The following is a 24,719-nucleotide window of genomic DNA, read 5'->3' as shown; positions in this document are numbered from 1 at the left end:
AACACACGTGCTCCACCTTCTGGTCAAACAAAAAGTTGACACATCTTAAACCAGACAGAGGTCAACCACTGTGGCTCCAACACTGTTGCTCCTCCTCCCCTTGTAGAAAGGCTGTTCACCTGAAGTTTCTTTTTCCAGTGTTGAGTTGCAGGTGGTGGCTGCTGATTGGACAGAAGACTGGTGCTGGGATTTAAATGGGTCTTTGCAACTTTTCCAGCTGGGAAAGGATCATGCTGCTCTGGTGTGGGATTGATTGTATGTTGTGTGCTTTCTGTTGTGTTTTCAGAATGTCATTCATGTGACATTACTGAAGGTTGATCTTACTCATATACATTGTGTGTATTTAGAGCCAATACCAAGAGCAGTACTTTGTTTGCACTAAGGCCAAATGAGCTGAACTACCGGTACACATTAAGACCTCTGTGGTCTTAAGGTGTACCTTCTTTTAAAACAGGCTTGTTTGTTGTAAGTTCCAAGGGAAGTGTAAGGACGACATGTGGCTGAGCAACAAAATGAGACCTCAGCTTCAGTCATTTCACTAATCTACTTCATCCATCACACAACTGAACTGAGATCAGCCTCCAAATCTCCTGACCTGATAAACATGAACTGCTTCATGTCACAGTAACCAACTGTATCTACACAGAACTGCTGCTGCCTCCTTGTGATGTCAGTAAGCTCATGTACCTGAGTCAGAAGGATAAGGGTTAGAAGTAAACCTGCCTGACTTTCTGATTAGCTGAGCAGAGGTTCTCATGATTAAAGACAGAGTTCAGTATCAGTTTACTATACTTTACAATGGATGGACACATTATGATGTCACACTTTGTTTTTCTCTCTGCCATACATTAGTGAATCCCTTCCAATCTCTTCCAGGTGATGATTATCACATAAATTAAACTGAGAATGTGTGATATGATGAACCAAATAAAATAATTAGAGCCCTGAAACCTTGATGACTATAAATGATGACAGATTGAATGTTGTGCAGTTAAATGTTTTATTTACTTAGATTAGATTACTTAGAACATGCACACGTTTGGGACTGTGGGAGAAAACCGGAGCACCCGGGGGAAAACCCACCTGGCACGTGGAGAAAAACATGTAAACTCCACACAGGAAGAGGCCAGCTGACAGCTGCTGTTACTGACCTTCCTGTGAGGTACAGTGCTAACCACTGCACCACATGCCAGCACAAGTTTGATGCTGTCCAGATGTGCTCCTGTTTCTGCATCTTCTGCTGACTTTGTCCCAGGAACACACGTCTTTCACTGGACAGCATCTGTCCATGGAGCCTGCACACAAATACAGGGATTCAGTTTGAACAGTTACAGGAAGTACAAATGTGAGGAGCATGAAGAGTCTGATAACCCACCACACGTGGCCTCACGGACCGCTGTTGTCTGGAGGTGAAGTGTGTGAGGAGCTTCCCAGAGCCACCAGCACAGAAGAAGCAGACCAAGAAACAGCTTCCTCTGAGCGGGCAGGGTGGGGACGCTCCTCATCCACCTGGTGGCTGGAGGCTGGAGAGGACGGGGATGGAGGAGTATTCTCACCTCACTCGCTGGGTGGACTGCTCTGGTGCTGTAGAAACAACATCAGCATACAGTCAGAGCTGCTAGCTTTAGCCTTTAGCACTTTGTCTCTGGTCTTATTGAGAGGGTTACTTACAGAGGCCACTGATACACAGACCACCACTCCTCTCCAGCTGGTCCTGTGGTCATCCATCCTTCTCACCTGGTCATCTGTTGCCATGGAAATCCTGAGTCTTATTGTTCCAGCCACCAAAACTTCACCTGTTAGGAAAAACATCTTTAATGTTCTGCAGTCTAAACACTGACATCATGCTTCAAGAAGAAGTGAGTCTGTCATACTTACAGCAGCTGAGTGTGAAGTAGGGCTGCTCAGGACCAGGATCAGGGTTGTTCATCCTCCACGTGGAACCAGACAACTGAAACAGAAAGAGAGAGAGAGAGAGGCAGAGAGAGAGAGAGTGAAACAAGAGATTAAAACTTAGACATAGTGAGTATGATGAAATGTGTATGTTGCATCACTCACCTTTACTCAGCCAAAGGGAACAAAGTGAACTATTCAGTTAGAATCAGTGAGTCTTCACGGAGGCGTTTCCAACTGCTGTCATTCACTATTAACTTACCTCTGCCTTAACTTACCTTGAATGAAAGACCACAGCAAACACTGTACAATGAGCGCCTCACTCATTGTCAGTAAGTCGCTGTGGTCTAATCATCCAGGTCCAAACGCCTGGGGAAACTGCAGGTCAAATAGTAGGGCGAGGACAACATGGAGGCCGAGGAGTCCTCAGCAAGGTCCAACCTCGGTCGCTTGGCGGGTAGCTCCTCTTCTTCGGTGGGGACATGAGGAATTCCTGCGGCAGCACTGACCGAAAGCTCTGAGGAACCAGAATCAGGAATAACAGGGACAGCGTGAGCACCCTCACTTCTCAGATCCGCCAGCTGGACGGGAAAAGGAGGATGCACGTTGTCCCTGTCACCACTGTCTTCAGAGTCTTTGGTCAGGAAGCTGTCACTAGAATCCTCACCCGTCACGTCAACCCAACAGTCGTCCTCCTCGAACACCGGGACACTAATGTCATCACTTACTTCGGGCAGGAAGCTGTTGCTAGAATCCTCACCCGTCACGTCAACCCAACAGTCGTCCTCCTCGAACACCGGGACACTAATGTCATCACTGTCTTCGGAGTCTTCGGGCAGGAAGCTGTTGCTAGAATCCTCACCCGTCACGTCAACCCAACAGTCGTCCTCCCTTAACACTGGGACACTAATGTCATCACTTACTTCGGGCAGGAAGCTGTTGCTAGAATCCTCACCCATCACGACAACCCAACAGTCGTCCTCCCTTAACACTGGGACACTAATGTCATCACTTACTTCGGGCAGGAAGCTGTTGCTAGAATCCTCACCCATCACGACAACCCAACAGTCGTCCTCCCTTAACACTGGGACACTAATGTCATCACTTACTTCGGGCAGGAAGCTGTTGCTAGAATCCTCACCCATCACGACAACCCAACAGTCGTCCTCCCTTAACACTGGGACACTAATGTCATCACTTACTTCGGGCAGGAAGCTGTTGCTAGAATCCTCACCCGTCACGTCAACCCAACAGTCGTCCTCCCTTAACACTGGGACACTAATGTCATCACTTACTTTGGGCAGGAAGCTGTTGCTAGAATCCTCACCCATCAGGACAACCCAACAGTCGTCCTCCTCTAACACCGGGACACTAAAAGAGGAAGTAATAATGACATCATCAACCCCTGTATATGCGCCCCGCGTGTCATCCCACCAGTCCTCCTCCTCCATCTCAGGCTCCTCTCCATCAGGAAAGGTGGACTGCATGGTGCTCTCACTGGCCAGGTCGTCAGACCAGTCAACCTCTTCCTGGAACTCCAGGTCACTGAAAGAAGAGGCGAAATGGACAGCATCAGCCTCCTCTTCAAAATCAGTGTCCATGGAGTTATTCCACCGGTACAGCCTGTGGTCCTCCTCTTCCTGAGGGTCGTCCTCTTCTGCAGGGGGAAGCCCGAAGACGATGTCCAAAACGTCTGTAGAGAGAAAACAAGTCCGAATAGTAATGATAAATCAGAGTGCGAGTTTTACTACTGTTGAACAGATGATGGCATGAGAGGGACTTATAACTATTGCTGACATGTAAAGGTGGAGGGATGAAAATTGTTTACTACAGTTAAAATAATAATACCATAAGAGTAAAATAACTTTACAGTATTAGTAAAAGTATGATCAGCAAAATGTAAACTGTGATCAGACACCACAACAGGCTCCGTCAAGGGTGTTTTTATCTAATAAGTCCAAAAAGACTCATTAACACATTGCTCTAACTCTTCCAATAAACACGAGGAGAAGAAAGAGCAGCTCTGAGTGAGGCTAAAATCCTGACACATAACAGCTGTAGTTGTAGATTCAGACATTTCATCTTTCGGTCCAGTTTGAAGCCACTGGTGTGATGGTTCATTCTCAGAACCACAGTCTGCGCATTAGCTCACACGCCATCCACTCAGACCGTTGAATTTGAATTTTAAACAATAACAAACGTTGTGTTTACATACGTGCGTCATAACCCTTGGCCTACGGCCGCCATCTTTTTTTTTTACCAAAAAGATGCTAAAAGATGTAAACAAATCGTCGTCTGCAGATTAAAGTACGGGTGCTGTCTATAAATAACACACTATACACCTTCACCGAGACTTTGTGTGCCTTCTACCGCAAAAACAAAAACCAACACGTTTTTACAGCGAGGCCGTGGAGTGAAAGTCAAATTTCACCAAATCAGCATTTTCATCAACAAATTCAGTCAGAGATGGTGAAGGAAACACATTATTTTATGCTAGGATACTTCTAAATGCTTTATGGAGCCAAATCTTCGATTTTGTTTTCTAAAAAGAAGAAAATGTTTTCAGTCCTACCAGCTAGCAGGTGGTCCTCCTCAGCTAGCAGCCGGCTGCGGGGTCCTCTGGGCGGCATGGTGAAGCTGCCGATGTCCTAGCTGGAAGAACAGACAAAATCCGGTCTTTGGGAGATTTAGATGTTGAATCTCCAATGGATGGTTCAACACTTCTTGTGTTCAGTAGCTCGCTGGTCCAGACGTTCTCCTAGTATCACTCTGTGATGATCCTCTTCGCTGTCAATGATCCAGTAGTAGGCGATCAGCTCTCAGCTCTCAGTATCAGCTCTCAGTATCAGCTCTAGGTTTTTGCGCAGGTCTGCTCGGGTCAGAGGCCAAGTGCAAAAAGGGGGGTTCTGAAGGTCTCAGCAGCACTTGTAGCCTCAGTCTATTGACGTCATATCGCCCGCTGCTATGTAGTTTAAAAATAAATATTTGCTGTTTTTTAAATACTTGTTTTGACTATAGTTCATAATCCTATTATTGTATTTAATGTTTTATATAATATGTGAATGTAATAAAAAGATTATGATCAGTCATTCAAAATAAACACTGCTAGAAGAATTTGTGTATGTGAATCATTCTGTATTATTTTATTCAAATATCAGTTTGATATTTAGGTATTTTTTTAGGTTTGTTGTAGCTGGACACATTAAAACAGATTAACAAAGTATGTTTATGTTAAATCTTAGTCTGCAAACTGGTAAATATATACAGTAAAAATAAAGTGATTTAAAGTCAAATTAAAAGTATTTAATGAGCGTTCATATCACAGACGTGATTTCAGCAAAACCTGCTGATAATTCAGTGAAATGACCTGTGTGAGTCCCGATCATATTTGTTATTGGGAAACTATGATTGCTGTTTGTGTCACTGACACTCTGTAACTTCTTCTTCGCTGTTTGTAGTTCTTGTGGATGGGTGCAGCGGTCTCAGCCTCATTATTTCCCTCTTCTTTCATTAGGATGTGTAATTTAAAGTTTCAGTGCTGCTGACAGGAGTTTAAAGAGTCAGACACAGGCAGGCATTTATTCATGTATTTGAGATTTTTATTCATGGCAAAAAACAACACACTATGACATCCCAGCATTTGCTCATTCATGTATCCCACTTGTTGTGTTGACCAATTTGGCCATTTCCTGTATGTATATGTCTAATTTATTTCATACATAGTTTTTGTTTATTTTTAACTTTAATAATGTAGATTATTGAATCTAAAAGAACCACACACATCCCCAGCACACAGCCTCATCCCGTGTGGGAATCGTTAAACCTCACTGTCTTTAATCTGTCAGGACTGGTGTGTGATCACAGCGCTGATTTTATGATGTGTATATACAGTGCTAGTAGAACCTTTCAGCTGCTTGTTTCAGGTTCTACCACAACATCTCAATATTAACAATTTACAGTTTGTTCTTTCTTCACTTATAGTTCTTATTCATGCAGTCTACAGATGATGTTTTAGTGTAAATTAAGTCATGCCTGACCACTCATTAAAACAGGTTTAAGTCTTGTGTCCACAGCAAGTGTGAGGATGATGATGGCTGAAGAACAAGATGAAATCAGCTTCACTACTAAACTTCTCTACTCTGTCTGATCAGAAACCTGAACCGAGAGCAGCCTCCCACTTCTACTGACTTGATGAACATGAACTGCTTCATGTCACACTGACCGAATACATCAACAGAGAACTGACTAAAGTAATTTCACTGACTTTCTGATTGGCTGATCAGAAGTTTAGTTTTGAAAGAGGGAGTTTATTTTTTTCCATCATGACGTCTTGTCCTTACTGTATAATATTCAACAGTGACTATTGAATATTACATGAACAAATGATACATGGACACAGAGTAAATGCATGTTTATGTTCACATATACATACTGTATGTATCTGATTAGATCCTAATACAGCTGTTTTCATTTGTTTAGGCCACTGATCTCCGTTATTGGCACAATTACAGTTGAAGGGTGCCAAATACATAATCTAAAAAAAAAGTTAGTTTCATTAGTTTTTTATAAGACATATATGACAGACAATTCAGACATAACACAAGTGAACACAGAAGATTCAAGCTAGTATAAATCACATACTGAGATACTTAGATGATCATCAAAGGCACTGTGGTAAAGATATGTGGTAAAAAGTTTTTAATCTCGTCCAACTTTGTGGGTCTCTCTGGGTCTGTCAATGCGATAGACAAACTCAGCAGGCACAAAGTAGCCCAGGTACTCCACGCTGTCGGGCGTGGTGTCTATGTAGTAGTGACCACCTTCTCCATGGTGGCTGAAGCAGTGGGTATGCTCCACACGCAGGTCCAAACCCTGGATACACAGAAAACAAAAGCACAAGTGTAAACGGATCCTTTGTCGTGCATCTCTTTGAGATTGGAATGTGTCTGCTTTACTTACAGGGTCTCTGGACACGAGCACAGACTGACAGATGAGGGGAGCACTGACCTCAAAGTGCTTGAGCCAGTTGTTGACGTCATCGTTAGTGTTGAGGGGGCAGACTGAGAACTCTCTTGGCTGGTGAGAAGAGACAAAATAAATCAGCATCTACACGGGCTGAGTGACAGGATTGTGGTAGACGGCAGAAGGAGAACATTTAACAAAAACATTACATATTTCATTTAAACAGTCCCTTCCTACATGTACACTTATAGTCCAGATGAGACTGAGGATGCAGGTGACTGCACTGATCTTACCAATCTCTCACAGCGTGCACAGTGTCAGTATTTACCATAATGTGGATTTTAGCCTTCCCTTTTTGGATGATGAAGGTGCCTCCCAGAGCCAGGCTTTTATCAGGGTAATGACCTTCAAGAGTCGTCCTCAACGCCGTCACCAGACTGTGACTTCCTGTTCTCTTCTTAGCCCGAACCTCTATGACCTGCAGGGGACCAAAGGTGAAGAGGACAGTACGGCTTATTCAGGTCACTTTGGTTTCATTAATGTTTACTCAGTTACATGATGTGATGGGACTAAAGCTCAGACATGTTAGTAATAATATTAACTTGCAGTTCATTTACTATTTAACTAGATATGTGCAATAATGACTATGTAGTTGTGGACCACATTGTTCAGATGGTCAGATTGAGTCTTTACCTTTCCAGACTTCCCTTCACATGCATACAGATTGCCCAGCAGCCCAAAGTTGCAGTCAGAGAATCTGTCTCTATACTTTTCCTGCAGACACTGGCCATCGACTGGATCGATGGAGGAGAAGTAGCTGCTGTTCACCGCAGGCCTTCCCTCTGCCTCAGTCAGAACCAGAGGCATCAGCTGTGAAGGAGAATTTTTACCCCTCAATCACAAAAATTCCATTCAAATGTATAATATAAACCTCTGATTATTTTATCTGCCTATATTTAACATCATTATTTAGTATAATATTTTGACCAGAGTCACTTTAGCTGCTTCACTTCAAAACAACATTTACTCTCAGATCAGACATGCAGGTGAAATGAAATTGAAAAATGAAACAGCTGTATCAGGCGGCCCGTTTACACAAGCAGTTGTGTAATATATTGCAAATAATGCTGCATGAGTAGAGAGTACTTATTTGAATAGCTGCCATGCTTTAACTGGTAGTAAATTTAATTCACCTCAGCATTCATTCCAACGATCCTGGAGGGCACAGCTGCTGCACCGAGCATGAAGGCTCCCGGCAGCTCCAGCTCCTTTGATACAGTGTTCATGTTGTACTCCTGGAAGATATGATCACCTCTTTTTCAGTGCAGGCCAGTGCACAATATGTCCATGCAATATGTTTCACATAAAGGAACAATACCTTGTGTTTTTGAACTATAGGGACCAGGTAAGGTACACCACCAACATCAGTGATGCGAGGACTCCCACACAAGCCTTGAACAAAATGCTTATGAATAAAATTTGCTTTTCCGTTTCAGAAGCTCAGCTCAGAAACATGCGGGAAGACTCCTTACCTTTGACAGGAAACTGGAAGGGCTCTTTGGTGAGATCTGGACACTCCACAACGCTCACCTGAACTTCTGCAAAGTTGCTTTCTAGTCCAGCTTGTAAAACTGTAACCAACAAGCATTAATGTTCTCATGAACCCTATGCACAACCATCATGTGATACTTTGTTTGGGTTCTATACTTACCGCCTCGCAGTTCTTCTAAATCTGGAGCGTGCAGCTGAACCTTCTCGGTGTTGTTGATGTCTGCCATCGCTGTGGTTGAAGGTGGATGAGCTGCGAGTCTGTTAACGGTGCAGGAAAACGTCGATTTAATCCGGACACATCTATGGTTAAAGTACAGCCAAAGACTATACTGACAAGATAGTTCACCTCCCAGGAAGCTGGCAGGAAGTTGCCTCGGCAGATCGGCTTCAGGAACCTGGGTTCTGAAACCTTTACATTAAAAAAAACTACTTTATTATATATTATTATTATTGTTAGTAGTAGTATAATTAATTAGAATACAAATAATAATACAAATAATAATAATGTAAAATTGCATTAGATATTTATAGAGATATTTAACATAAGTTTTATAATATCATGATTCTTACATGAAACTAATAAAAACAGCATTAAAACATGATTATAGAGTCCAAAAACGATGAAGCGTTTAACAAACCGGAAGTGCAAAGAGTGAATCCTCTTGTGGCGTTTGTCCTCTTTGGCGATTGGTCAAATGATCGTGCGTCGCGACGCGCTGGTGACGTTCCCGTACTTCCTGGTTGTTTCAAAGCCCCATGTTTAAAACACATGTGCTTGGTCCACTGTTTTGATGCTGCTGCGCGTTGTTTTAGAACTTCAGCTAAATGAAGCTATGATACAGCATTATTGTGAGTCATTTGTTTGAACGTTAATCGCTGCCTTCTGCAAAAGATACGCGATGATCAAAAAGCTAAAGCCGCGAACATCACTGACTCAGAAAGATGCCATTGCTGAGGCTGTCTCAGTGGAATCGTCCCATCTTGTGCTGGACACATCTCCTCCTGATTATGTGGTGCAAATATCGCGGTATCTTGAGTCTTCTGTGAGACAGAGCAGACCGAATGAGGACCTCCCTGAATCAGACGGGTGAGTGATTGATGGCACAGATATGATGCAGCTTCTTCTGCATCTCAGCAGCTTGTTTTTGTTCTAAATGTGTTATTATATCTTGGCAGTGATTCAGGAGACAGCCTGTTCGTCACTCAGAAACCTGTACCTGAGGCTGTAAGATCAGGAAGACACTCCAGCTTCAGATCTGACCTCACGTTTCCAACAGAGCTAGAAGATGAAGATGAAGGTGAAGATGGCTCTCTGCCGTCTTCTCACAGCAGGACCAAAACTAAAAAAAAGAGGAGGGCGGCCATCAACCTTCCAAAGTACGATTTCCCTTTCCTCAAAGAGAAGCCTTCGAAGTCAGATACCAAATGCAACATAGGACTTCATGTAAGGAAAATACACATTAATAAATGTTTCCCATTTTTTAGAGCTAAATTTGTGTATTTTTTCACAGAATTGTGCAACAGCAGGCTTCTTTGAATGTGTTAGAGAGCTGTGGCAGAGCCGCCAGAGAGGACAAGTCCTGCAGACCTCTTCACCAACAATGGACATAGATGGAGGGTGTATATCTCCATTATCACAGTAAGTTTATTTCATAATACACCATCAAACACTAGTACTGAAGCTTAGTATTTAGGTGAAAGTACAAATACCCAGCAAAATATATACTCAAGCAAAAGTAGAAGTGCTACTTAAGTAAAAGTCTTACGTACTTACTTTTAAATGTACTTAAAGTATTAGAAGTAAAAGTACTCACGCACTGAATAGATATAGATTTCCATTGCAAGGATATCTGATCAGGTTAAAATAATCAAAGAAATCATCCTATAATTAAAACTGACATTGTGTAGTTTACATGTTCAGTACAGTCATCTTTGAAATGTACTCAGAAGCAGCTATGGACAGGTCTGTGTGTCATGAGGCAGGCTGTGGGCATCAAGTGAACAGAGAGGCTGGTAATAAAAAAAAAAAAAATAGGCATTCAGCATTTTTACTGTGTCAGTATTCCTGCTTTAGATTAATGTTATGATTCATGTTAATCAGACATTAATGGATGGACCTGTGTTAGCAGACAGCAGCTAACTAGTTAGCTAACTGAGCCAGAGCACCGGCATCATGACTGAGGCTCATTATAGAAACACAGCTGGCAGCGTGACACCACCTCCATGCAGAGTCTGACCTCACATCAGTCCAGCACTGTGTTCATAAAATGTAACAAGTAACTACAAACACTGTAGAAATGTAGTGGAGTAGAAAGTTCAGATAATAGATGCAAATTGTAATGGAGTAAAAGTATAAAGTATGCACTATTATTTTTACTTAAGTGAAGTATAAATACAAACAAATTACTTAAGTACAGTAACAAAGTACAAATACTTAGTTACTTTCCACCACTCGTAACCACTTATTACTAATGTTGCTGTTTTTAAGGGTGCTGCATACAGATCATTAGTTTTATTAAATAAATCAGCAGTTTAGAAAAGTATCTCAGAAGTCTCTCAGAAACAAATGATGAATCTGTCTGTTTGGCTGTAATTCAACCATCCTGTCACAAAGACTCACTGAAACTTATCACCTGACAAAGAAGTTCACAGACACAGAGGGGCGTAATGATGCATCCTAGACGAGCCTCTCATTATGCTGCCCTTTCACGTTCAGGTTTAACCAAATCATGCTGATAGTGGCTTTAAAAAAAAATCTAAGCCCATTGCAAGCACTGACAGTAGTTAGTTTACATAAATTGATATGTTTGTTTAGTTTTACATGCAGGTTTTGACTGTCGCTGTATTTGTTACCTGTGAACTGTGTAAAGAGCCATGTTTAATTGTATGGTAACAAAGGTGGTAACATCTCTGCCCTGTTTCAGAGATGAAGAAACCTCAGAAGGTGAGGACATCAGAGTAGTGGTAAGGACGCTGTTCATTCCAGCAATGTCTCATTACTCTGGTGTATGAACACACAATGACTGTAAGCTGTGTACTGTCTTACAGGAGAGGAAACGGTTTGTGTCCTCATTAAAACCAAAAAGCTCACAGCCTTGGTATAAACGAGGAAAGACAGACAGTCAGGTGAAACAACACTGGAAGATCAAGCAACCACGGGATACAACCAGCCATGAGACATCTTGTAATTCCCCAGATATGACATCCACCCCCAGCGCTCTGCTGCCTCCGGAAGCAACTGGTGGCAGCATTGGCCAAACTGAAACGCCAAACACAAAGAGAGGAAGGAAAAGGCCACTCTTTTCTCAAAAAGAAAAAGAGAAGGAGCTGTGTGAGGACAGTGATGCTACACTTAGTGATCTAAGTCCAGAGAAATACACACCAAAGAGAAGAGAAGCGTCTTCAGCTGTAACACAGCCTCAGGCTGATGTTTTCCACACAGATCTGCTGTCACAGACTGAACAAGAGGAGTGTGAGCCTGAAAGCCAAAGTCTCCTCCAGATTGACACTAATAATGATACGATGTGCAGTGAAACTGGGCTACAGAGGAGGAAGAAGAAGAAAAAGCACAGAGAAAATCATCAAAGTACAGAAGAGCCAGCGGCTCAGCACGCTGCGGCGTCTCAGAACATGGAAATCACAGAGGTGGAGGAGACTCTGGGAGTGTCACAGGCTGCTGATGAACCAGAGAGTCATGAGAAAGATTGGACAAAACAGTCCTTACATGATGATAACATGCTGAGACAGGAGGAGGTGGATTTTTCTGAGAGAAAACAGAAGAAGAGGAGAGAGCTGTCAGAAACTGAAGAGGTTCGACAGGAGGCTGAAGCTGATCTGAGGGTGGAGGAGACTCTGGGAATGTCACAGGCTGTTGATGAACCAGAGAGTCATAGGAAAGATTGGACAAATCAGTCCTTACATGATGATAACATGCTGAGACAGGAGGAGATGGACATTTCTGAGAGAAAACAGAAAAAGAAGAAGAAGAAGAGGAAAGAGCAGTCAGAAACTGAAGAGGTTCAACAGGAGGCTGAAGCTGATCTGAGGGTGGAGGAGGATTCAGTGAGCAACACAGAGATTAAATGCAAAAAGAAGAAGAAGAAAAAGAGGAAAAGAAATGAGGAGGAGGAGCAGGTTGAGCTGTTGAAGTCAGATGAACCTCTGAATGATGATACAGACATATATAAGAACAGAGCTCCAAATTCAGATCACATGCCAACAGAACAGTTTGGATCTCCTCAAGAATCAGAATCAAGCTATGTTAAAAGAAAAAAGCACAAAAAGAAGCAACAGCCAGTTTCTAACAATGATACTCAGGCTGAGGAAGATGATTGTACAGATGCAAACGTCTCTAATGATGGTGCAACCTTGGCGGAAAGGACATCATTGTCAGTGACAAAGAAGAAGAAAAGGATCGCTGAGAGGATGAATGGCTCACACGCTGAAGAAAGTACAACAGAGGGCCTTGTAGAGCGAGGTGCTGAACTGGCGACTAAGAAAAAGAAGAAGAAGAAAGTATCAAGTGTGGAGGATGATGATGTTGTTGCACAAAGTGATGATTCTGTGTCTGTGTGGAAAAAGGAAAAGAAGAGGACCTCTTCCTTCCTGGTTGCTGATGCAGAGCAAATAGCAGCTCATAAACACACGGAAAAATGTTCTGCTTCACCGTCTCCGTCTGAAGCTGCTCATGTCTGGCATGCAGAAAAGCCAGCCGTCAGCAATGGTGATTTCACGACTGAATTAGCAGAAATGGTTGTAAGCTTAGAGGAATCTGAAGAAGGGGTCAGGAAAAAGAAGAAGAAGAAGCATCAAGAGACACCACATGAAACGCTTCAGATAGATCTAGATGAAATACAAGTCAAGATAAAAAAGAAAAAAAAGAAAGATGAACCAGTGTTACCGCCAGAAACATCAGGTGCAGGATGTTGTCAAATAGATGAGGATGTAGCGTCGAAGAAGAAAAAGAAGAAGAAGAAGACAGATAGGCAAGAATCAGCTGCCACTGAGGAGACGCTGAATACCTGCAACTCAGCTGTGGATGCAACGGTTCATGATAGCAGCACGTGTAGTGAACAAGTGGACAAGCAGATGGTTGAACTGGCTTTAGAAACGCCTGAAAAACAAGCATTGAATAATGTGAGAGACAAAAAGAAAAAACAGGTGGAGGACACATTCAATGAAGAAACAGCTGCCCAGGAACACAAGAAGAAGAAGAAGAAAAAGCTGAAAGTTGGTTCTCTGTTATCAGAGATCCCACATGAATAGAGACAAGACCACGAGACATGATCAAGATTCATTGTCAGTTTTTATTGTATTTTGTATGGAAGCAACTTCCAAGGTTTTATATAAACGATCTGTTATATCCTTGTGTATTTTATTTTTAAATGAAAAATACCACCATGTAAACTGGAATTACATTGAATTATTGTTCTCAGTTGGTTTGAGATCTGTATAGGTGGCCTTTGTTTGTTAGCAGGGGGCTGAGCAGGGGATTATAAAGGCGTGAATGCTGTCATTTTAATTTCAATCTATTTTATATTTTTGCTTTTATTTTGAAAATCATACCGGAAGTATCCCATGTCGTTGAGTCAAACGTTTTATTTTGGAAGAACTTTACAGGAAACCAGCTGTTAGCCGTGTCCGTAGTGACAGTTGTGTCAGATAAACATCGGGACGAAGCCATCTAACGAGTTTCGCCTTCAGAGATGTACGTGCTGAAATCAGGACCATCGTACGTACGGTGACTGACCGCGACAAGCCCGCGGGCACGTTACGTAAGAGCGCAGCCTCGGAACGCATTTAAATAGTGAGTGCGGAGCTCCAGCTGGAAACTTTTCCTCCGCTGTTGAAGCTACTTGAGTCCGGCGTGTTTTCACCCACACTCTGCACAGTCCACGTCATCCAGATATGTCTTCGTACAGCAACACCGCGCGCGTTAACGAGGCGAGGAGAGTGGCTATTTTCGGTGGGACGCACGGCAACGAGATGTCAGGCGTAACGCTCGTAAACCTGTGGATGAAGAACGGCATCGAGATACAAAGGAAGGGGGTCGAGGTTAAACCTTTTATCACAAACCCAAAGGCTGTGGAGAAGTGCACCCGATATGTGGACACGGATCTGAACCGAGCCTTCACTCCGGAGAACCTCAGGTAAACACGCCCGCTGCCGCGTCCCCGCTGCTTCTGCTGCGGCGCGCTGTTGTGTCTGTCTGTTGTCAGGTTGAATGGAAACTTTTACTAAACGCTACAGCCCTGTCGATGTGATGATTTGATGTGGAGCAGCCATGCGCACACCTGTGCCGTAAATGGTGACACTGTCTTTGTCTTGTGCTATAGTGCTGTACTATTAAGATCTGCTCTAATAGAAACGTAAGCACAGTCTAATGCATCATCACTGACTGCATGTGTGTGGATCACCTCACGCGCATCCATGATGAAGCCATTAAAATACTATAGACTCTTTTTTCAATGTATGCATCCTTTTTTTTGATCTGGTCACGTGGACCTTTCCATCAGACTGTTACACTCTCCGGTACAGTGATGTGCGTGTTTACCATCAGCCGTGTCCCCCCCCGTCTCCCCCTCCCCGCGCCCCTCTGCCAATAACAGCGGAGCAGCCTGCCCCCTCCTCCTCCCGGGCTTCAGCTGACTGTCAGCCAGCAGGAAAAACGTGAGCTGAACGTGACTGTGCTGCAAATGATTTAAGACCCTTTTTTTACTCTGTTTTTCGTGTGCGCTTCAGCGGAAAACCAAGGTCTTACGCAAACGCTGGCGCATGTAATCCGCGTGCATGAACGCAGATACACAGCGGCCTATTTTCTAATGTGGTTGGATAACAGCATCCCGATGCTCGTTAGAATCCCATAACACACACGGACTGGCTATGGTTGTTGTATTATCATCATTATTTTTCCAAATATGTATAATATTAAGCTGCTATAATCACCATTCATTGAACATGTCTGCTTTTCAAAATAAGAGTTTGAATTAAAAAAAAAACAGGGTAGGATCATGGGACACATTTGGGACATTATTATTGAAACATTTGTAATACATCAATAATAACAAAGCATTATAAAGTAGTTATAGTATTTAAATTAAATAAGAATGTTTGGTGTAGTTTTATTTTTGTTTTAACTTAAATAATGTTTGAATGGAGGAGCTTTGCTGATGTGGCCATTCAGCATTTAGTTATATAAAGGAATTAGGTACTTCATGCGCACAGTAGCTACATACAGAAGTGTGTTTAATGTTATTATTATTTAATGGTTTCTAATGGTGCTGATCGCTCAGGTGATATGAGCCAAATGTCCTTCCGATTTTTGTTGATCTTCTCATTGATCTCCAGCTTACACAGCCTTTGGCCGCTCTCAGGGCAACACATAAGAAGATTAACCAGTTGGGGACTTTCTTCTAAAAACAGCTCCTTGGTGTTCTTTTCTTCAGCTTAAACAGAGCAACACCTCTCTGTGGGATCTCAGCTGAAGTCAGTGTCCACTCTATCAGCATTGGCTTGTGTGATGTCCAGACCATACCAGATAACAGCGGAAAACAGGGGGAGGGTGGGGGGGGGGATCTAAAGAGCAGAGGTGAGGCAGGCCAGACAATATGGACAGCAGAGGTGCTATAATGCTGTAGCCTGGAGAATGTCCTAGACTGGTTTTATTTTGAAATGCTTTAAAAGAGCTGAGAGACAGAGAAACATGGAAGGGTCTGTGGCTCTGTGGTGTGGTATGTAAGTTTAGCCCGAGGATTGAACACACTCTGGTGTGCAGACATGCATTGAATGGTGGGGAGAATGTGGATACAGTTTCTTCTTTGCTTTCACTAAAGGAGGCCACTGTCCCAGAGCTGTGTGTGTTCCCACTGTATAATAGCTGCCATGACTTTCTACATTTACAAATTAGCTGATGGTCAAGTGATCATTTGCTCTTATTAATGTTTTCCTGTCATCCAAATGTGGAGAAAATACAAGCTGTGTATTTACCCCAGAAACAAGTCCTGTTGTATGTGCCACAGTTACTGCATTAAGTCACCCAGGAAGGTTTTGCTGATCCGGTTAATAGGTTAAAGTGTTGTTTCTGCGTAAATCATTAACATGCTTCATTACTTATTCCCTCAGCTGAATCGTCTGATAAGCTGTGAATGTGTAGGTATTTGCAAGCTTTTTAACATTTAGGGGTGTGTGTGTGTGTCCTGCAGTGCTCCGACAGGTGATGACCTCCCCTACGAGGTGCAAAGAGCCCAGGAGATCAACAGGATGTTTGGACCCAAAGGAAGCCCAGAGGCCTATGATGTCATCTTTGACCTCCACAACACAACATCCAACATGGGCTGCACTCTGATTCTGGAAAGCTCCAAAGACTACTTCAATCTGCAGATGATGAACTACATAAAGGTGGAAACTTTGTAGAACACGTTACAGCACAAACTCTTCAAACATGTAGTTAGAAGCTGTACGTCTGCTGAAAAACACCTGCTGTCACACTGACATTCGACACCACACAACAGTCAGAGGTAAAGCACATGTGCTGCGTACACAATATGTCAGGAAATGTGAGTCTTAGAACTATTTCTGGGTGTCTCAGGTTTCCTTTGACATCAGGCTAATGCAGTTTCTCACTCAAATGAGGTAGAGGATCAGTAAACAAAGAGGTTAATGAGTTTAACTTTAGGGGTTGAACAAACTCATCTTTAAAGGATCAAAAATCCAAATACACCAAGGACAGCTGGTGTTTTTGGTTATAATGTGGCAAAAAACACTCATTAATACTATAGTGCAACAGTGAAAAGTTTATTTGGTGCAGTTCACACACAAAAAAAATAATAAAGGCTTATTGTTATTGTTCCATCGGGGACCTCTCAAGGGGAAAGGGGTGTAAAGACACAGATGTGCAAGTCAGACTAAAACACAAACAAGACTGACAGTAGGAGAGCAGACAAACAGATTTATGACTGACTGTTTATCAGACTGTAAAACCTCTTCTGTTACAGAACACAGAAGCAACGATAAAAGTGTATTTTGCCCCTGGACCTTTGGAATGATAGAAACTGTACCTACTTTACGCTATGACTGCTACACAGAAAGCAGAAGTTGTACAATAAGACCTTGTGGTGTGTATTATTAAATGCTTTCTTCCTCTTTGTGGTGCAGTCAGTTAAAACCCATGTCTTTAGAGAATCACATGCAGGGCGAAACTTGACATAAGCTTAAATCTGCAAACTCTACACATTAGTTTTAGAATAGTATGTTGTTCTTAGTCTGTACTTTTCTCTTTTTGTTCTTCAACTCATAACAAAAGCAGCATGAGAAACACTAGGGAGCAAAACTGCAGCCAAACGCAACAGATTTATGACAGAAACAAACAGAGCTTATGAGAAATGTGTTTCTAACTTGTACAAACACAACGATGTGTTGTGGCACAGATGGAAGATTAACTTCAGAAATCACTGGTTAGCTATCCTCAAACCCTAGTTACTGAACAATCTCACTATTGATCGTTGTGTTCGGTGACCAGTCTCAGGTTTAGAAGTCTTTCTTCCACAGATATTATTATATGTTGTGTTTGTTCCAGCTTGAGTTAGTGCAGATTAAATGTGCCTGTTCCTATGGCAGAGGTGCTGCATCCGTCTTTGTGTCCTGTTGCATTTGTGTGTCCTTCAGTCTCCAGCTGAGATCTTATGTTCGTTGGTTTTGTGTTACAGAAAGCCATCGCTCCAGCTAGTTGTCTTGTTCTTCTGAATGAACATCCTCTTCTGAAATATTCCACTTCACGCTCTGTAGCCAAGCACCCCGTCGGTGAGTCTTTTGAGTTCAGCCAACTTTCTGTGACGACAGTAGGGCCCCATCACATCGGATTTCTAAAGGGGCACGACTTTAACAAACATTAGTGAAACATTAGTCTTGTGTGTTTTTTCACCTGTTGTTGATTATCTTTCTGTTTTAAGTCATTTTGTATCCACCTTTGTTCATTTTGTGTCACTTTTTTGTCATCCTACTCTCATTGTGACTGAGGTTCATGCTTTATTAAACCTCCACATCTGTGGTCTCTGTCACTGCAGGCCTGGAAGTGGGTCCCCAGCCTCAGGGGGTTCTGAGGAGTAACATCTTTGAGGCGATGAGGGTAATACTGAAACATGCTTTGGACTTCATTGAAATGTTTAATGAAGGTAAGACCACCACCACAGCACGGACCATCGTCATAAGCCCAGCAGTATGATTCATAACATGTTATGTAATGAAAAAAATAGGTTGTTTACAATCAGTGTGTTGTCAGTGTCCCTGTGATGAGAAATATTTTGTGACAAAATGCCCATGGGGGATCATCTGACTCATCCAGATGTACCTAAAGCCAGATCTCTAAATTTATCTGCATCTGGCTCATCAAGCCTCCACTCAGCCTTGTCGTTTCCCAGAGGCACGGCTCAGCGTTAGCAATGTTTAGGTGCATTTCCCCTCCTCTTTTTTTACGTAAACAAGCCGTCCGTGCCAAGTGTGAGTTTCCTCTGACAGTCCGGCTGTTGAATGGTCTGCTTGTTGGGAGTTGGTCACTTTCCATGTCATTAGGATGTGACTGCCAATGGTGTGGTAATCGTCTGTCAGGGGACCACACTGGTGCTAATGAATGCTCTGGCATGGTGATGAACCGGTGTTCCTGTGCTTTGAAGCTGAGCAGCATGACGAATTAACAAACAGTTCTACACACGTGATTTTTGTCTTTTTAGATTGTATTTGATAGGGACAGTGAAGATACATCCACTGCTCATTGTGCATATGCCCATATGGTCCTGTTAAACCATCAGGCTGCCGATGAGACATTTGAAGTTACAGCTGAAAAGAAGCTGCTCTGTACAGAGAACCTGCACATTGATGTGTGTGGGTTCACTGAGAGGTGTTCTTCCTGTTCTGTGCTGCCACTTGCATATCAACAAAGCTCAGTGGTGTTATACGTAAAGCAGTTAATTTAAGAATCTACTTAATGTCTGAGCTCTGCCAAGCACTACCACACTTCCTGTGTTGTTCCAAAGGTTGAACCTTGGAGAGTGTGTGAAGGCTTGCAGCTTTTTATAATGGGGCTCTAATTAAGATTAGTATTAGAGACTTCAGTGTAGATTTAACAAGAGTGTGAAAGCCGATTAGGCACAAATGTGTACATAGAAAATGTATGCGGTACCTCCTGTAACAATAGATGTGACTTTTTGCCATTGTTGAATATTTTCCTATAGAAAAGTCAATATAAAGTACATTTTATTATCATGTTGGAATGAAGCAGTCCCACAACTTTCTTCAGATTTGGACAAATATTCACTTGAAATCTGCAATGAACTGATCAAAGGTTACTGTAACCTCATAAAACACACTTTTGGCCATGCTGTTAGTCCGCTGATCCTATCCCAATGACTGAATTTAATAGTGTTTAGTGCCCATAAGCAAAGGTTTACACAGATTGTATAGTAAATATTATTCTGCCAATTGTTTCTACAAGCCTATGTTACAATTCAATATAATTCCTTCCTGAATTTTAGCAAACAGGAGCATGTTTGACCTTAAGCTGGGCTGGAAATGTGGCTGTTGGATCCCTTTTGACTATTTTTTTCTCCAGAAGTGTCATGAATTGAAAATACATCTCTTGTGCTGTGTGTCTTTTTTCACCAGATGTGTCTCTCCTGTTTCTTTATGTTGTGCAGGTGTGGAGTTCCCTCCTTGTTCAGTGGAGGTTTTCCGGGTGTCAGAAAGGATCGACTATCCCAGAGATGCCAATGGAAACATCATCGCCATGGTGCACCCCAACCTGCAGGTAAGAGAAGCGATCTCACTCTATACCTCTCTAACCATATGTTTAACCCACTTAACCTCTAAATATGAGCTCCTCTGAAAGAGGAAATGAACCTTCTTTATTAGACATGGGAGTTTATTATTTTAGTCTGAGCATCACACTCGGGTTCCTCTTCATGCAGTTATTGCTTGTTGTTGTTTCAGGACTGTGACTGGGAACCGCTGAACCCCGGTGACCCAATGTTCCAAATGTTTGACGGGAAGACCATCCACTACCAAGGCTCCGGCACCGTCTATCCCACTTTTATTAACGAGGCGGCCTATTATGAGAAACAACAGGCATTTGTAACCACCAGGCGAGAAACCTTGGTAGCGAGCTCCATCAGAAAAGCATGAGAGAGCTGCTCCCAAGGCCAACAGCAATCATGATTATGTGTTAGCTGTGTATAGATTTTTGGATCTGTTAGCTAATGACAGACTTCCTGCACATAATGACTAGACACCATCCTTTACACACTGATTTAGTTTTTTGATGCTATCAGAAAAATCATTTAACTATGCAAAAAAAAAAATCATTGATGCTTTGAGAGTCACTGTGAGAGTCTTTGATCTGAAGACTGGTATATTGTTGTGGTAAGTATTTATGATACTCTTGTTATTTAAATATATTTACATTAAATCAAGTACATTTTTATAATACATCAGGCCAGCTCCGATCATCGATGGCTAATGAATCATTATAAACACTCTTTTTAAGTTTCCTACTGCTGCTCAGGAAGGATGTTTAGGAATATCACCTGAAACCTTTTGACCCAAAACTGTAGTAGTTTGTCTTCTTCTGAATATATATTTGTACCATCTTTTGTGGCCTTTGATACTACCTACCTGAAACTCTAGTGGTTGCGTCTGTGGTGCTGCCCTATTGTTGCCTTAATACAGATTTCTGCACGACAAATTTGGAGTGGAATTTGTAGATTATACGTGTTGAATAACCAGATATTATTTTGATAAGACGTGATATGTGTTCTGTTCTTCCACACAAATCGGATGCAGTGTGAAAACTCTTTTATAATAATATATTTGTCTCTATTTTGATATACTTGTACTGTAAGTTTGGTTATAAGTGATGTATTGGGTCATAGAAAGCATACTTTCTAATGTTTTTATGTCCATGTTGTGAATTTTACAGTAATCATCTTTCAGTCAAAGTCATTGTCCTGTGGAAACGATCCAATCAATAAATGTAGTACTGTAGTACCTGTTGGGAGTACTGATTTCTTTCTTTCATATAGGTTATGTCACCTGCCACCACAAGAGGGCAACACATAACCACAGATTGAAGTCCTCATGAACCACCACCTGCTGGCAGTGGCTGCATGTTCTCTCAGTGAGGAAGCATGTCAAAACTTTGTACACCAGCCTGTAAGCAGACATTACTGTGCTGCTTTCAGAAATTAGTTTGTGTGTGAGTGTGTAAGAATGAGCAATGTGTATAATGACACTGCACTGATACTCCAGGGCAGGGTCATGGCCCTAGAGCCTGCCCTGGCTAATCCCTGCCCCATCCTGGCTCTTCAGGTAGAACCCCGGGTACCTACTGGGCCCTTTGGATGGTCTTTTCCATACAGGTAATTTGAATCGCTCTCAGAAAACTACTTAGTGAGATCTCAACAGTGTTTAATAAGACTATTGAACAGTGCTGGTCATGTATCCTGTAAATATTAAATGATGATTATGATCAAAAAGAAAAGAATCCTGTGTATTCACACTTTTTCAGCATCATAAATTATCTTGTTTTCAGATCCTGTTGGTGCTGTTGTTTTTTCCATGTAGGTTATGTCACCTGCACCCACTAGAGGGCACTACACATCTATGTTAGATTGAAGTTCCTCATGAATCAGCAGAATGACCTGCTGGCAGTGGCTGCATGTTTTCTCAGTGGTGCTGAGACTGTCAGCAGCCCACTGTGTAGCAAGCAGGCACTCTCCTGGAGTCAGAAATTATGACTTGTACTAGTCTAGACTAGTTCAAATGTATATTTATTTAATAGGGACAATGCTGTTTAAAATATATTTTTTCGATGCAATTTTAAAATGCTTGTCTGTATTTCACACATTGAATCACAGCATAAGTGCCTTAGCATTTGCACAGAAATTCTATTTTTAAGAATGCCCATCATCTTGAGTGTCAGAAAGACACTTGGCTGCCTAACACAAGACATATTTATGTGCATGTATACAGTATGTTGCAGAAAAGCAGATTTGCAGTTTATGGAAAACATACAGACGTGATTACAGTGACAGTAAATGCTACAATTATGGCATAGCTGGAGTTTTGTTTCATCCTTAACTGTTGCCTTCTCCTCACTGGTAGCATTGAATTCCACTCAGCAGCTAAGTTAGATGTCACAGGTGTCTGGGACTAGTGGAATTGATTGGAGGTGATGGAGGCTGAGGGGTGTGGTGAAATTCTCAGGGCACGGCCAGGGCTGGGTATCATCTCTGAATCGAAATGTACATTATATCAGGAGGTGTTAATAATTTAGGAAAACACAACAGCAGCATTCATGCTTTTACAGTTAATGACATGATTCGGTGCACATGGTGCCATGTGTCATTTAATTATCTTTAGACAGGATTCTCCATCTGTTGACATTGACCAGTAAAGTATGAGAAGTATGAGAGTGTCATCTGGGCCATTATAGTTAGTTATGCGCTCAACCAGCTGCCTGCTAGACTAACCAGAAAACATTCCACTTGTTTCCTGCTAGACCACTTCTGGTTAGTGATTCATTTCATGACTGCAGGCTGGTTATAACCTTTCCAGTCTATTCATACAGTAACCCAATCAGGGCTCTCATCCCCCCCAATGAGTGCTGATCAATGGCTACTGAAAGCTTTTAGGAGAATGATCTTTCAGTTCTGGGCAGGAATCCAAACGGACACTCAAAAATACCCAGTGTCCATCTCCTCCTCCACCCTCCTCTCTCTGTCTGTACTGATAATTTTCTATTGTTCAGCCTTACATCTTGATATTACTGGAAGTCTGTTGAACTTATCTGGTCTGGACACAGTTACATGAATCCTGCTGAGATTAAACTGACTCCTGAGAGATGATGTTTATCAATATGAAAATCATGATGATGAAAAGTTTTCAAGGTAAGAGAGGTTTCATTTTTTTTAAACAAAAAACATTAAGCTAAGTTTGTTTAGAGTGACTAAAATAGAACCACTGTCCATTTCTCTGCACATTGTTTTCCACTGTGATAAAACAGGAGGAATCAAAACCAGTGAAAGAGTGAGGATGTATTGATCTGTTTTGTCTGTCTGGTGGACAGTTGCATGTAAAAAAGCGTGTTTCCTGTTCAGAAAGTATATAGCAAGTATCCTGATAAACACAAGCAGACTCAGAACTCTTAATGTCAAACCACGGAGACACGAGAAGCTATAGGGAATAAGGCTGGTGTCAAAAATCCAATATTGCAATCTGGGGAATGAAGTTAAAATATTAAGTGACACAATAAAAATAGAAATGGATCTCTGTAAACCTAATGCACGAAGGCCCCGTGAGCCTAAGGGTCTTATTGTCTTCTTTGGGACAAAAACATGCAGCTTTTGTGATTTCTGGATCTCATATTACTTATTTCAGAAATGACCTGATGAGACACAAAAAGCTCTGTGCCATTGCACAATAGGTCATCTGTGCTTGGATAAAAATCACAAGAAATACAATAGAATTCAATAGGATTAGTAGTGTTGCAAAATGTTGAACTACATTTCTTTCACCCAAAACCAAGAGACTAAGAGAGATAGACTACATCTTAGCTGAAAGGTGCAATAATATCAAAACGGAAAGACATTTGTTTTCACATAATTGCACATTTTCATCTCTCTGTATAAAATTGAACATAAAAGTATTCACTAGTCCATATAATCCAATAATTGATTAAAAAAAGTTGTAGCAGTGACTTTGACTTGAGCCCAAAAATTATTTTCCTTTCTTTTTTTTTGTTCAGCAATATTTGAATCGTTTAAAATGTGCACAACGTGGTGTAAACATTAACCCACAGGATAAATCCCTGATTGTTATAACACTGAGAATGCATTGACAATTACTTCCTCTTCTACACTAATGGCTGTTGCATTCAGGTGCTGTTGGAATTTAGAAAACTACACAAAATATATTATCGTAGATAACGCAAGTCAAATTTGATATTATATCCGAAAATGTGTGATAAAGAATTCAATAGGTTAACATAATGTTGTGGGTTGTTTCTTATATTATATGTTTTTTTTTGTTTATGGTGGAATTTTTGTTGCACATCTTCACGCTATTATGAACGTGTCTATTTAAATCTGAAAGCTACATAATCAGTGCTTTTATAATCACAGTCCCACACACATACACGCACGTACACTGCAATATACGTCACAGATATGCTGCATTGATTTGAAGTGGCTAGTCGTAATACTGCCTTGTCCCAGCAGTACCTGAAAGCAGCACGCCTGGATACAGGAAGTCTCGAAAGTTTTCAGCAT

General features: G+C 41.8%; 3 protein-coding genes across 4 annotated transcripts; 2 read left to right on the top strand and 1 right to left on the bottom strand.

The window, feature by feature from the left end:
* Positions 1-6,352: 6,352 nt before the first annotated feature.
* On the bottom strand, positions 6,353-9,160 carry LOC114445835 (ester hydrolase C11orf54 homolog). Of its 2 annotated transcripts, XM_028421087.1 has the most exons (10): positions 9,045-9,160; positions 8,753-8,815; positions 8,567-8,664; positions 8,388-8,486; positions 8,234-8,307; positions 8,049-8,150; positions 7,549-7,725; positions 7,184-7,333; positions 6,853-6,969; positions 6,353-6,765 (listed from the first exon to the last, which is right to left on the bottom strand). In XM_028421087.1, exons 3-10 carry the CDS (start codon positions 8,631-8,633, stop codon positions 6,592-6,594), a joined length of 960 nt encoding a protein of 319 aa, XP_028276888.1. In that variant the 5' UTR covers positions 8,634-8,664; positions 8,753-8,815; positions 9,045-9,160; the 3' UTR covers positions 6,353-6,591. The 2 variants fall into 2 exon arrangements, with proteins under 2 accessions (XP_028276888.1, XP_028276889.1); XM_028421088.1 differs by lacking the exons at positions 8,753-8,815; positions 9,045-9,160 and having other exon boundaries at positions 6,901-6,969; positions 8,567-8,723.
* On the top strand, positions 9,142-13,921 carry pho (phoenix). Its single transcript, XM_028421086.1, has 5 exons — positions 9,142-9,493; positions 9,583-9,850; positions 9,918-10,045; positions 11,331-11,370; positions 11,455-13,921. Exons 1-5 carry the CDS (start codon positions 9,306-9,308, stop codon positions 13,669-13,671), a joined length of 2,841 nt encoding a protein of 946 aa, XP_028276887.1. The 5' UTR covers positions 9,142-9,305; the 3' UTR covers positions 13,672-13,921.
* A 64-nt stretch (positions 13,922-13,985) lies between these two features.
* aspa (aspartoacylase) lies at positions 13,986-21,438 on the top strand. The gene is made up of 6 exons (XM_028421089.1): positions 13,986-14,555; positions 16,608-16,803; positions 18,111-18,204; positions 18,468-18,575; positions 20,094-20,203; positions 20,386-21,438. Exons 1-6 carry the CDS (start codon positions 14,314-14,316, stop codon positions 20,575-20,577), a joined length of 942 nt encoding a protein of 313 aa, XP_028276890.1. The 5' UTR covers positions 13,986-14,313; the 3' UTR covers positions 20,578-21,438.
* Positions 21,439-24,719: the final 3,281 nt, after the last annotated feature.

The sequence above is a fragment of the Parambassis ranga genome, chromosome 14 (assembly GCF_900634625.1).
Source record: "Parambassis ranga chromosome 14, fParRan2.1, whole genome shotgun sequence".
In the NCBI taxonomy this organism is placed as follows: Eukaryota; Metazoa; Chordata; class Actinopteri; family Ambassidae; genus Parambassis; species Parambassis ranga.
The sequence above is the reverse complement of the archived record's forward strand: the minus strand, read 5'-3'. Positions and strand labels throughout refer to the sequence as shown.